We start from the raw sequence: 16,832 nt of genomic DNA, 5'->3' as shown, positions 1-16,832 counted from the left end.
CTTCCTCAGGGAGGGAAGCAGGCTGCAGATGTTTGGGAAGTGGCTGTCCTCTAGTGGATTCAGCTCTGCCGAGAAGCACTTGCAGTGTCTCACAAGCACTGAGCTATGGCCCTGCTCACTGCAGAGCTGCTTGCCCAGGCACCATGCAGGCTGCTGGTTCATGACCTCCACCAAGAGACAATCATTAGCAACAAGGCATCTGGAAACCATCCCTCAGGTTGAAACGAACCCTGGGCTCTCAGATGCATCTATCACCCCTGGTCTGACTGACCCCAGCAAGCCCTCACCTGGGAGTGAGTGAGAAATCCTCAAAGCTTTCCCCTGCAGCAAATGAAGTGACATGGAGCCAGTGCCCTCAGCATGCCAAGCACCACCTGTGTCCCGCCACAGGGTGCTGAGCAGGGGCTCACACCTCCTGCTGCACCAGGGACACTTCACTGGCCTGAACTAAGAACGATGGCAGGGAAGGGCAGGGCTGGGTGGCTGCATTTCCCAGGAGGAATCTTGCACTGCTCCAGCTCCAGCCAGCTGCTGCCATCCTAGACATGCAAGGCAGAGCAGCACCACCTCAGTACTGCCTTCTGCTTCACACCACTGTCAGCTGGTGCAGCTTCAGGCAGGACAAGACTTTGCTTCTCAGCTTCTGTCACTCCCTCCTCTCTGGGCTGCCTTGGGGGCTCTCAGCAGGGCTGGAGGCAGCTCTGCCAGCAGACATTTCACCAGCACCAGCTGATCTCCAGCAGTCCCCAGCCTCATTCTGCAGCAGGGAGAGGCAAAGATGCTCTCCCCAGCCCTCCCCAGAGCCCGGGAAGCATCCAGTGTGGTGCAGCTGGGAGGGCAGAGCAGCTGCCTCTGAACTGGCTGGGAGGGTGCTCTGCCTTCATTCACCTTCCTGCAAAGGCCCCAAGGAAGGCACTTCAGCACAAAATTAGTAATGAGATGCAGCTCACTTATTTTAACCAAAGTGACCTTCAGCACACTCTGAGCTCTTTCTGCTTAGTTTTTCCCCAATGAGAGCCAAGTCACTTGGGGGCTGCCAGGAGAAGATCTTAACTCTTTATTGATCCAGCAAGGCTTAGAGAGACAGGATTCAGGGGTGGGATGGGCAGAGAGGAGCACTGCAACCTTCCTGCTGCAGAGCACAGTTCTGGCCCTCCTGCAGCCCAGCACTCCAGGAGGCTGCCAAAGGGCTCTTATCCTTTAATCCATGCCATGGAGAGCCTCTGGAAAGCCCCCAGATGTTGGTCCAAGGCTCAGCCTCGCCGCCAGCCCCGCACACTGCGGTTCCAGTTTGGCTTTATCTGACTTTCCCCGGCAGCCTCCGGCTGTGTCAGCTGAGCTTCCTTCAAAAGAGCCCTGGAAATACTGCATTTCAAAGCACTAACAACTCAGGACTGCTTCATTGCACAGTGTAAAAGTACTCACAGGCTGGATTCTGAGCTTTGTGACTCCCCCAACCATGTGGAATAAATTCATTCCTGTAACAGTTTCAGTTTGATGTTTGTGTAACAGAGACCAAAACCTTCTCCACAAAGGGACCAAGCAGGGCAGAGCAAGGCAGCTGTCCAGGCTCCTCTGGGTCACCCTTGCTCTGTTGTGTGCTCAGTGTGGAATGGTAAAGAACTAAAGAAGTCAGCTGTAAAGTGCTGGTTTTGGTGAGGAATGGCTGCAGTTTGGTTCCCCAGGCAGGTCATATGTCTGCACCCAGCTCTGCACACTGCTTGTCTGAGATGTGGTTAGCTAAGGACTCTATGATGTCAAGGAGGAGCAGCTGGCTCAGGGAGCGGAGGTTGGGCAACTTGGAGACCTTCAAGGAAAAGAAAAACAGAACAGAAAAAAAACAGAAAGGAATTAACCCCCTCCCCAGACCATGTCTGATCCATCACCACACAGCCCCTGCAAGGTCAGGTGAGGCCGAGGCTGGGCACCTACAGCCTGAGCCCACAGTGGGGACTGGGCTCCAGAGGATGACCCAGGGGGGCTCCAGGCACAGCTTCCTCTGCTTACAGCCCAGCTCCAGACTGCTGCTGGAGGGCAGTGGAGGAGGGCAGATGCTGAGCCCAATGCAAGGACTTTGTGCTGACAGCTCTGCTGCGGATGGAGGCCATCAAGCAAAGCTGGGCACCAGCACAGCCCTGAAATTGAAGTCTGTGTTTGTACTGAGAACCTGCCCTGGGGCCTGATCTCTTCACTCTTGTGTGCTCCTCAGGACATGGTGCTCAGTGCCCACACTGGTTTTGCTTGGCAAGCCTCCTGCAGTCAAAGCAGGTCACTGGGGCAGCAGCCAACAGAAACCTTCACCACGTCAGGGGCTGAGAATCTACCACAAACTTCATGCTCTTGAACTGCTCAGGAGCTCAACTCTTATCCAAAGGGAGCTCTACAGATTCCTTCCTTCTCCACAGCCCCACTGTAAGGAGTCAGGAACCCCTCTTGCTGGAGTTACCAATGGACAAGCCCAGCCCTGGGGACAGACTCTGCCCAGCCACCAGTAACTGTCTGGGGGAAGATCTTCACCTGGCTCTGCACAGCTTGGCTGTGAGGAAGAACAAAGATGTCTCCAGCAGCATGTTCTGAAACCCAGCAGGGAGATGGCTGAGGAGACTTCCAGAAAGAGGTCAGGACATGTGCTTGGGGTAATACCCCCAAAATATAGGTCCACAAGGGCTGGGAGGGAAGGAGATCCCTCAGGACTGCTGGGAGCCTGCCCCTGCCCGAGGCTCGCGCTGCGGAGGAACACATCAGGGGGGGCATCTCAGCACTTCAGAGCAGCTTTATTTGGGCTTTTGCACAACACTGACACAGGAGAGCCTCAACCACGGGGCCCAAAGCAGCCAAGCTCTGGGAACAGATCCTCAGTGAACCCTCCTGCTGTGGGGAGAGCTCCTCAGCAATCCCAGCTGGGAGGAGCATTAAGGGAGCTGGGAGAAGAGGAGACCTCAGCAGCCATACCCCAGGCTGCCTTCACCTTGGTGACCCCACAGCTTTGTGCAGCCAGAACAAATCCTCCCTTCAGGCCTGTGGCTCACCCTGGGCAGGACAGTGATTGCTGGTGCCCAGGCCCCCTGCGCTGGGCCAGAAATCACACACTGGAGGCTCTCAGGCCACAGGAAAACACTGCACAATGAGAGCTCTTGGGGCACAGCTGCTGGACAGGCTTCCAGCCATGGCTGGATGAGAAGTTTCTAGCAGGCAGCAGCTTAAACAGCAAATATTTGCACACATCCTGGTGAGCAGTTACCAGAGCAGCTGCAATGGTGCAATGGCTGTTCCCTGGCACGGCCTGGGCAGACTCCCCCCAGTCTCCTGTGGCCTCACGTGGGGAGTTGAGGCCGTGAGGTTTCAGCTCTTGGGGACTGTAATGCAGGGACCCCAAACCCCAGGAGATGTCCCAAGCCACCAAGCTGTCCTGTGGGACAGGCTGTGGGACCATGCTCCATGTCCCTCTGCAGCATTCAGGCCAGAAAACTCTTCAGATGAAGGCAGGAGGTGGAACCTTGTGCTGGGGACTCTTACTGGGAGTGCAATTCCTGGATGCTGGCTCCACTCTCAAAGCTTTTCATGCATTTGGAGTTATTTCTGACTGTAAAATACCCCAGGTGGGCAATCAGGCACTTAACAAGGAGCCCCTCTCTGTCTCCTCTCCAGCCCTGCTCTCCTTCCCTGGAGTTTACTCAGAGAAAAGGGAGGCAGCTGGGTGCTGACTGGGGAATTGTTATCAGCAAGAGTGCAGCATCCAGAAATCCCAGCTCCTGATTTATTTACCCATTCCCACAATGCCAATAAGGTGTGCAATGAACTGCTCACAGGCTGGGGAGCTCTGGTGGAGGGCTCATAGCTCACAGGAACACCTCCATGACAATATCCTTATCTCAGGGTGAGAACAGGAACATCAGCACTTCAGGCTCTTGACCCTTCCTCTGGCCAATGCATCACCCAGACACGGAGCCTACAGAGAGCACAGCAATGGCAACTGCACCAGCACCTGGCAGTTTGCCTTCCGAGCACGTGGCAGCAGAAGATCCATGACAGGGAACACTTCAGAAGAAATATGAGCAGCACACAGGGAACAGATTTGTGCCCTCAGTACTGCTCCTGCCACACACACAAGAACACAGCAATGGCACAAAGTGAACAGCTGGAACAAGGGGAAAGGAAAGCAATGCTGGAAAGCTTCTCTTCTGGAAGGACTTCACATTTCCAGACCAGGCTGTTCCAGCCTTTCACTTATTTTTGCTGTGACCAGTATCCCCAGCAGGCTTGTCCTGCAGGGAGTGGCAGTGACAGGCAGGCAGCACTCAGCTGTCTCGGGAGGAAATGGTTCCTGCACTAAATTGTCTTTAACCACCGCAGGGACACAGGACAGCAGCTCTCAAAAGCCCCAGAAAAGATGCAACCAACCTTGGTGAACTGGTGAACGATGATGTGCAGGCAGTGCCTCTTCATGTCCAGGGCCTGGGTCTTGTCAGCTGCCTCCAAAATCTAGAGCAGAAGCAAGGAGGAGATTTTCCCTCTGCGCGGCTCAGGCGTGCAGCACAGACATTGCCCTGCCCCAGGCAGCTCCCTGAGCTGGGGAACAGCTCCAGATTTCATCACAAACCTGCATCTGTTCTAAACTACTGAACAGCAACCCTGGGGTTTCAGATGGGTTTTAGATGGATAGAGTCCTCAGGAGATGCTCAGTGGGAAACTGCAGAGCTGCTTCAGAGCCAGGTCCCTGAAGTGCCCCAGTGAGACTGGCAAGAGCCAGAAGCATTTAAAGCTGGAATTGATTCTGCTCATGTTGCAGAGGGCTCTGCCCACCCAGCAGGTGCCACTGGCAGCTTTCTTACCATGAAGTATTTTTTGTTAGCTTAATCTTCCCTGCCAGATCCTGTCAGCATTACTGATACAGCAAGGCCAGTGCCACCTGCACACCACCCTTTGCCCTGGTGCAAAGGTCTACCAAAGAAAGAGTCTGGAGCTGAGTGCTGAGCACAATGCAGATCTTGAAAAGCCCTCAGAGATACTGGTCTGCAGTGGGGGCTGAGGAACTGCCCAGGGACACACAGAGCAGGGCAGGAAATCAAGCTGCTGGAGGCTGTGTGTCCTCAGCAGGGTTTGTGCAGTCTCAGTGGGTGGCAGTTTGGGAGGGACTCAGGGAACCTGGCACTGGGGGTGCCCACTTAAGCCTTTGGCTTTCCTCTACCTAAGTCAAGTGACTAATTAAAGCTACCTGGGGACAGTTACCTGCAGCACATTCTCCACTGTGACATTCATCTCCAGGTTCTGCTTGCAGTAGGCCTGCAGCCTGTTGTTGGAGAAGCCATAGTAGTAGGAAGCAGCAAAGAGGTACCTGAGCAGCTCACTAAGGAAAAGGTGCAGCAGAGGCAGCAGCACTGCCTGGCAGTACAAGCCAGGTGAAAATGCAGCACCCCACAGAGCAGCCCTGCCAAAGAACCCAAAGCAGGCAGGGCAGGAGGCAGGGACCTTGAGCTCCTCTGGGTTGAAGGATACAGGGAGTCTTCAGGAGGCATGTTCACTTCTCCATAGTAGATGTATCTGAGCATGGACTCGAAGGCCTGCTTGCTGGGAACCATCTCCCCTATGGAGATGTTCACCTGCCCATCCTCTGGCATGAAGGAACGGAACATGGCCTCGAAGTAGCTGCAGAAGGGAACAGAACTGAGGGAAATTGCTCTGCAGACTGCTGGAGCCCAGCAGTGTTCAAGGGCTCCTACCAAGCATTGCAGCTTCCACAGAAGCAAATCCAGGTGACAGCCTGGGCAAAGCCACTGCTGAATTGTTCTTTCCTAGATGTCTGTCTGCAAATATAACTCCCCCCCTAATTTCCATCAGCACTACCTGAAATTCATCTCTTTCCTGAAAATTAGGACACTTGGTGCTTTGATTTTCATCTCATTTGCATAAGAGCTGGTAGAGAGCTTAAAAATTATGAATTTCCTTGGTGTCTGCAGGCTGCCAATCATGCAGAGTTGTTTTAACAGCTGTGAAATGCTTCTGGTAATGTACCACAGTAGCTGACACTGAATATTATTGCTGGGGCTGGGAAAAATAAACCAGTGGTGCCAGGGTTTGAAAGGGAAATTTGCTGTGAACACTTTGTGGCTGGCAGAACACAAAGGTGCAGGCAGACAGAGCAGGCAAGGGAAGGGCAAACCTCCCTCAGGAGGCAGAAGGGAGAGCTGCTGCCCCTGCAGCAAAGCAGGGGAACCATCTACTCCTCTGTCATGCACCATTTCTTCTGATGCCTGTTCACACCCAGGTGAAATAGCAGAAAGAGATTCAAGTTTCACAGGACTGGAAATGGACCTTCACCCTCAGAAGCCTCTTTCTGACCTCAGTGGACACCTGCTGCTTTCCAGTGCACTGAAGCTGCCTTGCATGCATGGAATCATGGAATGGTTTGGGTTGGAAGGGACCTCCAAAGCTCATCCAGTCCAACCCCCCTGCACTCAGCAGGGACATCCTCCACTAGCTCAGGTTGCCCAGAGTCCTGTCCGGCCTCACCTTGAGTATCTCCAGGCATGGAGCCTCAACCACCTCCCTGGGCAACCTGTTGCAGTGCTCCAGCAGCCTCCTGGTGCAGAACTTGTTCCTCACATCCAATCTCAATCTGCTCTGCTCTGATTTCAAACCATTGCCCCTGGTCCTGTCCCTGCAGGCCTTTGGGAACAGTCCCTCTGCAGCCTTCTTGTAGCCCCTTCAGGTACTGGAAGGCAGCTCTATGGTCCCCCTGGAGCCTTCTCTTCTCCAGGCTGAACACCTCCAGCTCCCTCAGCCTGTCCTCATAGCAGAGGTTCTCCAGCCCCCTGATCATTTTCATGGTCTCCTCTGTTTCCACTCCACCAGGTCCATGTCCTTCCTGTGTGGAGGGCTCCAGAGCTGGATGCAGTACTCCAGGTGAGGTCTCACCAGAGCAGGGCAAAGTGGCAGAATCTTCCACCCTTCCTCTGCTCTTACAGATCCTTTGTCTTACAGGGCAGCTTCTTACACCCCCTCCAGAGAACCTCTACAGCTTTAATTTCCTCCCTGCTGGGTATCAAACTGAAAAAAAAATTAATCATTGTTGCTTATTATAAGCCATTGAGCAAAGCTGCATCTTGCACTTCAATGCTACACAAAGTTCCTCTCTGTCTTCTAACAGAGGGCAGCCACCCCCAGACCCACAGCCCTGCAGCTGACACCCAGCAGAGGCTCACCTGGAGCGTGCTGCCAGGATGGCTTTGTGGGCTGGCCTTGGGTGCCCATCCAAGAGGAGGATGATGTCACAGAACTCAGTCCCAGCTCCTTCTAGGTAAGCCTTCATGTCCTGGATTAATGATGTTCCTAAAAGTCAATGTTCATGAAGTGGTTAGAGGCACCACAGCTACTACCAAAGTGAGAGGGGAGAGCTCACTGCTCTCTACAGCCTGCAAGGAGGTTGTGGAGAGGTTGGTGCTGGTCTCTGCTCACAGGTCCTTAGGGACAGAACAAGAGGGAATGGCCTCAAGCTGCAGCAGGCCAGGGTTAGGCTGGACAGCAGGAAACATTTGTTCCCAGCAAGAGTGGTCAGAGACTGGCACAGGCTGCCCAGGGAGGTGGAGTCACCAACCCTGGAGCTGTTTAAAGGTGGTGCAGATGTGATGCTTGGGGATATGGCTTAGAGGTGAACCTTGCACAGCAGGGTCAGTGGTTGGAACTGATGATCCCAGAAGTCTTTTCCATCCTGAATGACTGTGATTCAATAACACATGGCCAAGCCACAGCTCCAGCCCCGCCTTGTTTTGGGACCCCTGGGGACAGCCTGAGGCAGATCCTTCCTCACAGCCCTGGAGCCAAACAAGCTTCATCCTTCCCCATCACAATCCATCACCGCCTGCCCACCCCAGCCTGGCAGCTCTGCTTTCAAACTGCTGACAGCAAACACTGGCAGGGGCCACACTGGAAGGTGCTCTCCACAGATAAGGCAATCAGGTTCCCCCCCACCCTTTGCAGTATTGCCAGCCAGCAGGAAGACAAAATTCTGTCACCTAATGAAAAAGCTTCCCCAACTCCTCAACAAAGGCCTCTTTTAGCCAACATTTTAATTAACCTTTGGAAAGACAGAGGACAAGAGCACCTGGTCTGATCCAAGGTTTCAAAGTTCATGTTTCATTGGTTTTGATGCTGGGTCCCCTGTCCCAGCCCTGGCTACAGAAGGTGGCTCTGCCTCCCTCTTGCACGGGGCACCTGTCTCCTCTCTGGCACAAAGGCCACCCAAAGGCTTTCTACTTAACCTTCTGGGACTGGCTTCCCCATCTTTCTCTCCAGTCCCCAATTACTGTTGTGCAGAATTCCCAACCAGCACTGGCAATGCCTCTGACCCTCCTAGCCTCAGAACATTTCATGATTAGATTCCTTTGTTTGCATGTCATGATGATACAATTCTGAGCAAGCCCAATCCCAGATCAGTCCTTGATGAATTCCACAAGAGAATCATCAATCAAATCTCCTTCCACTGCACACACCCACACTTCAAGGTGGACCCCAGCAGCAGCCTTCCTTGCAAGATCTTCCTCTGGTTAAAACCTAGGAGCAGCCCAACTGCCTGCTCAGCTTTGTCACCTCCCAGGCTGCTCACAGGGAACAGCCTCTGCCTTTGTTTTGAATCCTTCTTAGTTCCACTCTGCTCCTTCTGCCTCATCTCTCTCTGAACAGAACCAGGGGGCTTTATTGCAAGAAGAACCCAACAGGATTTAACAAGACCCTTTCCAGGGAGGTGGTGCATTCTCCATCCCTGGAGGAGTTTAAAAGCTGCCTGGATGTGGTGCTGAGGGAGGTGGTTCAGTGGCAGTGGCTCAGCAGCAGTGTGGGGTTGGGAGCTCCAGGTGAGCAGTTGGACTGGATGGTCTCAAAGGTCTCTTCCAACCTCACAGATCTATGGTTCTGTGGTTCTGTCTGTTTGGATGGGGACACTGCTCTGAGTGCAGCTCACTGAAGAAGAACCAGCATAGAACCACAGAATTGTCAGGGTTGGAAGGGACCTCAAGGCTCAGCCAGTTCCAAGCCTCCTGCCATGGGCAGGGACACCTCACACCACAGCAGGTTGCTCACAGCCACCTCCAGCCTGGCTGCAAACACCTCCAGGGATGAGGCTTCCACCACCTCCCTGGGCAACCTCTGCCAGTCTCTCACCACCCTCATGGGGAAAAATTTCTTCCTAACATCCAATCTGACTCTCCCCACTTCTAGTTTTGCTCCATCCCCCCCAGTCCTGTCACTCCCTAACACCCTCCAAAGTCCCTCCCCAGCTTTCCTGTAGCCCCCTTCAGATCCTGGAAGGCCACAAGAAGGTCTCCTGGAAGCCTTCTCCTCTCCAGCCTGCACAACCCCAACTCTCTCAGGCTGTCCTCAGAGCAGAGCAGCTCCAGCCCTCTGCTCATCCTTGTGACCCTTCTCTGGACACCTTCCAGCACCTCCAGAGCCTTCCTGGAAGAGAGGCTCCAGAACTGGACACAGAGCTCCAGGTGTGGTCTGAGCAGAGTGGAGCATGCCCTGCCTTAGTGTGGGGAACACCCCTGAGCAGAGTTACACCAGTGGGTGGTCTGCAGTGGTCTCCTTGCCAGGCTGTCCCCCAGCCCCCCACACCCCAGCACTGCCAGAGCAGCACAGCCAAGGCTGCCCCAGAGCACAGCAGTCACCGATGTCCAGCGGCTGCTCCGAGTGTGTCCGAACCGGGGGCTGCTGCTTCCTCCGCACAATCTCCACGATGAGGGATGAAGAAAGATGCTCAAACTCCTTCATCATTATGACCTGATTAAAATGTGATTCCTTCACCACGAAGTTCAGGCAGTGTTCCTTAAAAACAACGACAATATCGATGACAAATTACAGGTTGCTGCTCGAAGCCCTCCTGCAGCGTCACAGAAATGGTGCCCTGGTGCGTGGGCAAGGAGCCAGGAGAACACTCAGGGCCTCCCACAGGGGACTGCAGCTGGAGCTGTCACAGAATGGCTCAGGTTGGAAGGGACCTTAGAGATCATCCACTCCAACCTCCCTGTCATGGGATCGGATGGATGGAGAGAGACTGTTCCCAAAGGCCTGCAGGGACAGGATGAGAGGCAAAGGCTTCAAACTAGAGCAGAGCAGATTTAGATTGGATGTGAGGAGCAAGTTCTGCACCAGGAGGGTAGTGGAACACTGGAAGTGGTGGCACAGGGAGGTGGCTGGGGCCTCGTGCCTGGAGATATTCAAGGTGAGGCTGGACAGGGCTCTGGGCAACCTGAGCTGGTGGAGGATGTCCCTGCTGAGTGCAGGGGGGTTGGGCTGAATGAGCTTTGGAGGTCCCTTCCAACCCAGAGCATTCTGTGAATCTCTGACAATCCACACTGACACTGGCTCCTGCAACTGCAGAAAAGAGATGAGCTTCACAGGCTCACAGATGTTAGGGGTTGGAAGGGACCTCTGGAGATCTTCCAGTCCAAGCCCCTGCCAGAGCAGGACCATAGAATCCAGCACAGGTCACACAGGAGCACATCCAGACAGGGCTGGAAAGGCTCCAGAGAAGGAGACTCCACAACCTCTCTGGGCAGCCTGCTCCAGGGCTCTGGGAACCTCCCAGTGCAGAAGTTCCTCCTCATGTTGAGGTCGATCCTCCTGTGCTGTAGTTTCCATCCATTGCCTCTTGTCCTATCTCAGGGCACAACTGAGCAGAGCCTGGCCCTGTCCCTTCCTTCCTGACCCCCAGCCCTCAGCTATTGATAGACTTTGATCAGATCCCTCTCAGCCTTCTCCTTTCCAGACTAAACAGTCCTAGGGCTCTCAGCCTCTCCTCCTCAGGCAGTGCTCCAGGCCCTTCCTCATCCTTGTAGCCCTTCCCTTGGACTCTCTCCAGCAGATCCCTGTCCCTCTTGCACTGGGGAGCCCAGACCTGGATGCAATACTCCAGGGGAGGTCTCACCAGGGCAGAGGAAAGGAGGAGGAGAACCTCCCTCGAATTTGCACAAGCTGCCAGCTTTGGCAAGGCATTAATGCCATCAATCTGACTTCTGTAAATGCCTGATCAGTTCCTCTGCATGCAAAGAGTGCTCACCTTTAGCTGATCCAGCTGAAGCTTGTTAGCATTTTCACACACAATGAGCACATTCTGCAGGTCTACTGATGCCTCAATGTACTGCAGGCAGAGCTGCTCCAGTCGAGACAGCTTGAAGTTCAAGGCCAGTTTGTAGACATCCATAATGAGCAACACATCCTGCACATGGCCTGGAACCACAAGAGAGACAAGTGCTGCAGAGCTGACAGAACAACAGAGAGGAATCTTTCTCCAAGGATTTCTTTTTACCTAACCTAGAATAGGAAAAAAAAAAAATCCAATGGATACTAAAAAATGGGTTCCAAAATTGAGGCATGAAAGAGTCACCCCAAGAGCTGTCTGGGACAAGATTTTGTGACAAAATGACTAAAAAGAGGGTTCCAAAATCGAGGCATGAAAGAGTCACCCCAAGAGCAGTCTGGGACAAGGATTCTGTGACAAACTGACTAAAAAGAGGGTTCCAAAATTGAGGCATGAAGCAGTCACCCCAAGAGCAGTCTGGGACAAGGATTCTGTGACAAACTGACTAAAAAGAGGGTTCCAAAATTGAGGCATGAAGCAGTCACCCCAAGAGCAGTCTGGGACAAGGATTTTGTGACAGTCAGATTTCTTTTAAACTCTCCAAAGGAAGTGCAGTCTCTAACCCCACTGAGAGCTCTGCTTTTCCAGAGAGCTCAGCTGCTCCCAGCTCTGCTGACAGCTGTGGCTTTTATGCAGCATCAGCAATCAGCTCCCTGCCTTGGACAGACCCTGATGGAGGCTTCCTGCTTGTGTGTGTACAGCTCTAGGCTGGCCTGAAGAGTGGGATGAAGTAAGAGAGGGGCAGTGGGGACCCTCTTAGACCACTGTAAGGGGACTACTGGGACATCAACTCAAGGAATAATCCTCAACAGCCTTTGCTTTGCTCACAGGAGACCTCTGGCCATCTGCTCTGACCACCCTTAGATAGAGCAAAGCCTTCTTGCCTGCCTCGTGCCTCCCCTCCCTCTAATTGGAAAATCCCATTTGATGCATGGCCAATGCTATCAGCTCAGCCTCTGCAGGGATCCCCAGGGTGCTGCTCTCTGAACCCAGAGGAACAGCTAGGAATACAAATGGTCAGGACAGGGCCACTGGAGGATCCCAGCAGGGAGAGAAGCACCAGGGAGAACGTTTGAGGGGCTGGGGGCAGGGCAGCAGCTTGCCTGGGAAGCCTGTAACAAAGAGCTCAGTGGGAGCAGCCTTTCCTTGTTCTGATCCTGTCCCAAAGCCAGCTTGCTGAGGATCAGTGAAGCAGCTGAGAGCAGGATCTGGCAATGCCAGCAGACACACATGAGCAGGTTGCCTCACCCCCATTAATGAGGCTTGCTCTGATACAGGCCTCCTTGCAGGGAAAGCCTTGGGACACCTGCACACAAATCATTGTTTTGCTGAGAATCCCCTTTCAGAGAAAGGAAAGAGCCTGGGCTGAAAGTGCAGCAAAGCTTTCTGCATGAGGACAGATGTGCCTCACTCCACCTGCCTGTGCCACATGGCTGCAAGGTCCTCAGCCCTTCCCCAGGTACCCCCAGTCTGGCTCCCCCAACCCACGAGCCAGGCTGTGTGGGAGCTGAGATCTCTGGCTGATACCTGCCAGCCTGCAAGAGCTCAGGGATCTTCAAGGAATGCATCAAATGGATTTTGCCTTTCTTGAGGCATCATTCCCTTGGGCTGGTGTTTTGAGGAGATGACAAACCCTGCCTTCCTCTGCCTTTTGTGTGGCCTCAGTTTGCAACGGATCAAAACCACACCAGAAAAGGCAATGAGCCAGCCCAGGAGCCAGAGGCCCTCCAGGCTGTGATGTTCCAAACACCACTAACTTTTTGTTTATTTGCTCTGGGTTTTTTTTCACACCCTTTAGAACGATCAAGACCTGCTTTTCCTTGATGTTTGAAGAGAAATGGGGAAAAAAACAAAGCACTGTCAGGATGCTTTGATAGAAACCTGCTTTTCTTTCCGTCTCAGGTAAGTACCCAGGCACTCAGAGCAGGACTGATGGGTCCTGCTCCCTAGGGAAAACCAGGTGGGGCCCTTTGGGCTGGGTGCTTCCAAAACAGAAGCCACAGAGCTGAGACCTGCAGTGTCTAGAGTGTCCAGCCCAGAGGGTGCACACAGGGAACAGCCTATTTCTACCCAGAAATCCTGCACCCTTACAAATCTGCTGCAAAGTTATTGTCTCTTCCTTCCCTCTCTGCTCTTATCTGGTAACAATGGGGGTGTATCACAGAGCCTCTTTGGCCTGTTTAGGCCTAATGCCAGGGTAAAAAGGGGAGGTTGGGGGAGAATTCAGGCCTGGCCAGCCTGAAACCAGCCTAGCAATGGGGGGGGAAGAAAGAGCCTTGGGGTTTTTGGTGAACCCCAGGAGGGGAGAAGGGGAGTGTTGGCTTGTGTGTTAAGTTTAGACTGGGGATTTCTTTGAACTTCCTCTGCTTTGCTGTGCTCAGCACTGTGCTTTGTAGCTCTTGTAGGATGTGAATTGCTTTTCCATTGACGCTTTCCATTGCTACCCAACCCCCCTGTGAGTGTCACTCTTTGGGAGTGGCAGAGCAACCTGTCCCGCTCCGAACCGGGACAGCAGGCTTGCTGCCCAGCTGCTGGCACCACCTGCACCCTGCTGCCCTACCTTTGCGTGGGTATTTGATCTTGTCTGTGTAGAGGAACTGCATGAGCACCTCGAAGGGCTGTGCCTCGGCCTCCCGGATGGGCACGTCCAGCAGCGGCTGCAGGCGGCACAGCTTCACGGTGCCACCACTGCCATCCCGCGGGCACGGCGCCTGCCCCTCCTCCTCCACGTCCTGCTTGGATTTCTAATGGGACAGAAAACCCACTCAGACATGGCAGGGAGGCTGTGTCAGCTCACACACATTGCTGACCAAGCCAGAGGAGAGGTCCTTCTCCTGCCTGCCCTCTCCTCAAGACCCAGGGTCTCCATAGCTTCAAGATTGCTGAACATGAGCCAGCAGTGTGCCCAGGTGGCCAGGGGAGCCAATGGCATCCTGGCCTGGATCAGCAATAGTGTGGCCAGCAGGACAAGGGAGGTTATTCTTCCCCTGTACTCAGCACTGGTCAGGCCACACCTTGAGTCCTGTGTCCAGTTCTGGGCTCCTCAGTTCAAGAGAGATATTGAGGGACTGGAAGGTGTCCAGAGAAGAGCAACGAAGCTGGGGAGGGGTCTGGAGCACAGCCCTGTGAGGAGAGGCTGAGGGAGCTGGGGGTGTTCAGCCTGGAGAAGAGGAGGCTCAGGGGGGACCTCATTGCTGTCTACAACTACCTGAGGGGAGGTTGTAGCCAGGTGGGGGTTGGGCTCTTCTCCCAGGCACGCAGCAGCAGAAGGAGGGGACAGAGTCTCAAGCTGTGCCAGGGGAGGTCTAGGCTGGGGGTTAGGAGGAAGCTCTTCACAGAGAGGGTGATTGCCCATTGGGATGTGCTGCCCAGGGAGGTGGGGGAGTCACCATCACTGGAGACGTTCAAGAGGAGACTGGATGAGGCTCTTAGTGCCATGGTCTGGTTGATTGCTTAGGGCTGGCTGATAGGTTGGACTGGATGAGCTTGGAGGTCTCTTCCAACCTGGCTGATTCTATTGATTCTACGATTATCTCCAAGGCAACAAAGAATTCCTGCTTCAGACCTACTGTTCCCTATTCTGTGCCACACCTGGATCAGAACAAGTGTGAGCTCCTGGATAGAGCTCAAAAGCAGCACCTCAGAAATAGGGAGGAATGAACTTTACTGAGCTCCTTTCTGCCTTCAGCAGGGACAGCAACTCCACTGAGCTCCTTTCTGCCTTCAGCAGGTACAGCATCTCTCCTTGGAGAAGGAAAGATGCAGGAGCGAGGTTCCACAGACTTGCAAAGCCAGAGCTCAAAGTGCTGCACAGAAGCATCTTAAGCCATTCTATTTCTTTCAAGTTTCACTTTGCAGCCTTTCCCTACAGCCTCTTCCAGTGGCTGCAGGGTGGCAAAGCAATTAACTGTGGTGCAATGAGGCATCCCTGGGTCTTACTGCAGGTTGTGTGCCTCCAATTCCTCAAGAGCAGCAAAATGTTTGCTGCTGAACAGTTGTGAGCAGTTAAAATTAACAGGCAATGAACCAGAGGCACCAGACCTTCAACTCTGCACAGCCAGGAGATACCAAGGCAAAGGGAACCACAGCAACCTCAAGCCCCTCACACTGCCTGCCCTCTAAGCTGTCTAATCTCCCAGGCCATCCCTGCTGCCATGCAGCTCTCACCCTCCCCAGAGGGAGGGGTACACAGACCTCCAGGGGTACTCCACTAGATCAGAATTTAGCTGTGAGAGCTCCCAAGAACCACACCACCACATGCAGACAATTGGATTAACTTTGGCTGCCCCATGTCATGCTCCTCACCTGCCCTGGCACACCCCCCCTGCCTGTCTAACCCAAATTAGCCTCTGCACTTCACTTGCCCAACTGCACCTTAGCACCAGATGCTGCTCTGGTCCTAATCCGTCTCTGCAGATGGAATTTTTTTCCTGACAACTTTACTTCCAGAACTGGGCAGAATTAGCATTACCTTGCCACAAGATGATTCTTCTAAAATATTCATAGAATCATGGAATTGTTTGGGTTGGCAAAGCCCTCTGAGCTCATCCAGGCCAACATCAACCCAACCCCACCATGGCCACCAAACCATGGCCCCAAGTGCCATGGCCACACCTTGCTTGGACACCTCCAGCCATGGGGACTCCACCACCTCCCTGGGCAGCCTCTTCCAATCCCTGACCTCTCCTCCAGCAAAGAAATTTTTCCTCCTCTCCAACCTAACCCTCCCCTGGCACAATTTCAGGACATTTCCTCTCCTTCTATCACCTGAGACTAGGGAGCAGAGCCCAACCCCCACCTGGCTCCAACCTCCTCTCAGGAGCTGTAGAGAGCAATGAGGTCTCCCTCAGCCTCCTCTTCTCCAGACTGAACACCCCCAGCTCCCTCAGCTGCTCCTCCCCAGCCCTGTTCTCCAGACCCTTCCCCAGCTTTGTTGCCCTTCTCTGGACTTGCTCCAGCTCTCAATGTCCTTCTGGGAGTGAGGGACCCAAAACTGAACCCAGGATTCATGGTGTGGCCTCAGCAGTGCCCAGCACAGGGGCACAATCCCTGCCCTACTCCTGCTGCCCACACCATTGCTGCTCAAGGCCAGGCTGCTGGTGGCCTTCTTGCTCCCCCTGGGAACACCCTGGCTCATGTTCAGATGTCTCACCTGTTTTAACCTCTCCCTTGCCTGGATGATTTTCTTCTTCAGCCACTTGCAGCGTGCTGTGACGATGGCTGTGTGCCCTCGGACTCGTTCTTCCTTCTGCCAAGGCAAGGGAAGAGAACACATCCAACTTTTACTCCCACATCAGAAGCTGGGGGCAGATGGCAGAACCAGAGAAACCTGGGCTGAACTCCCACTTTCTGTACATTAATTTAGAATCCAAGGCAGCCCTGCAGCTGCTCTGCACCATCAGAGGGAACGAACCCAACACCTCCTTCCCCTATGGGCTGATGGCAAACAACACTTGGGAAGAGCCTTTCTGATGTTCACTGAGTGGAAGCTGTTGCATAGGTTCAGTGTCACAGATGCTGCTTCTTAATGGTGCATCTGATTTTCCCTTTTCAAAACAGCAGTTTGCTACTGGTCTTCATCATCTGCTGTTGAGGATCTGTGATCTGACCTCTGCAGAGTGGTTTAGAACCTCTTTGGCAAAAGCAGTGCTCAGGGAGGTTCCAATTTCTCATCTTTTTCTCCAGAAAATGTGAGGGA

At 53.7% G+C, this 16,832-nt stretch overlaps 1 protein-coding gene across 1 annotated transcript in view; it reads right to left on the bottom strand.

Moving 5' to 3' along the window:
• Positions 1 to 1,145: 1,145 nt before the first annotated feature.
• LZTR1 (leucine zipper like post translational regulator 1) overlaps positions 1,146 to 16,832 on the bottom strand; it is a 39,681-nt gene continuing 23,994 nt past the window's right edge. Inside the window, exons 12-20 of the mRNA XM_054395754.1 lie at positions 16,287 to 16,382; positions 13,695 to 13,878; positions 11,054 to 11,223; positions 9,663 to 9,819; positions 7,203 to 7,329; positions 5,497 to 5,646; positions 5,230 to 5,335; positions 4,402 to 4,482; positions 1,146 to 1,807 (exon numbers count right to left, since the gene is read on the bottom strand). Of these exons, the coding sequence (XP_054251729.1) occupies positions 1,691 to 1,807; positions 4,402 to 4,482; positions 5,230 to 5,335; positions 5,497 to 5,646; positions 7,203 to 7,329; positions 9,663 to 9,819; positions 11,054 to 11,223; positions 13,695 to 13,878; positions 16,287 to 16,382 (1,188 nt within the window). The 3' untranslated portion in view covers positions 1,146 to 1,690. The remainder of the gene's footprint in view (positions 1,808 to 4,401; positions 4,483 to 5,229; positions 5,336 to 5,496; positions 5,647 to 7,202; positions 7,330 to 9,662; positions 9,820 to 11,053; positions 11,224 to 13,694; positions 13,879 to 16,286; positions 16,383 to 16,832) is intronic.

Source organism: Indicator indicator, chromosome 35, assembly GCF_027791375.1.
Source record: "Indicator indicator isolate 239-I01 chromosome 35, UM_Iind_1.1, whole genome shotgun sequence".
Lineage (NCBI taxonomy): Eukaryota > Metazoa > Chordata > Aves > Piciformes > Indicatoridae > Indicator > Indicator indicator.
This window is presented reverse-complemented; position numbering and strand designations above follow the sequence as displayed.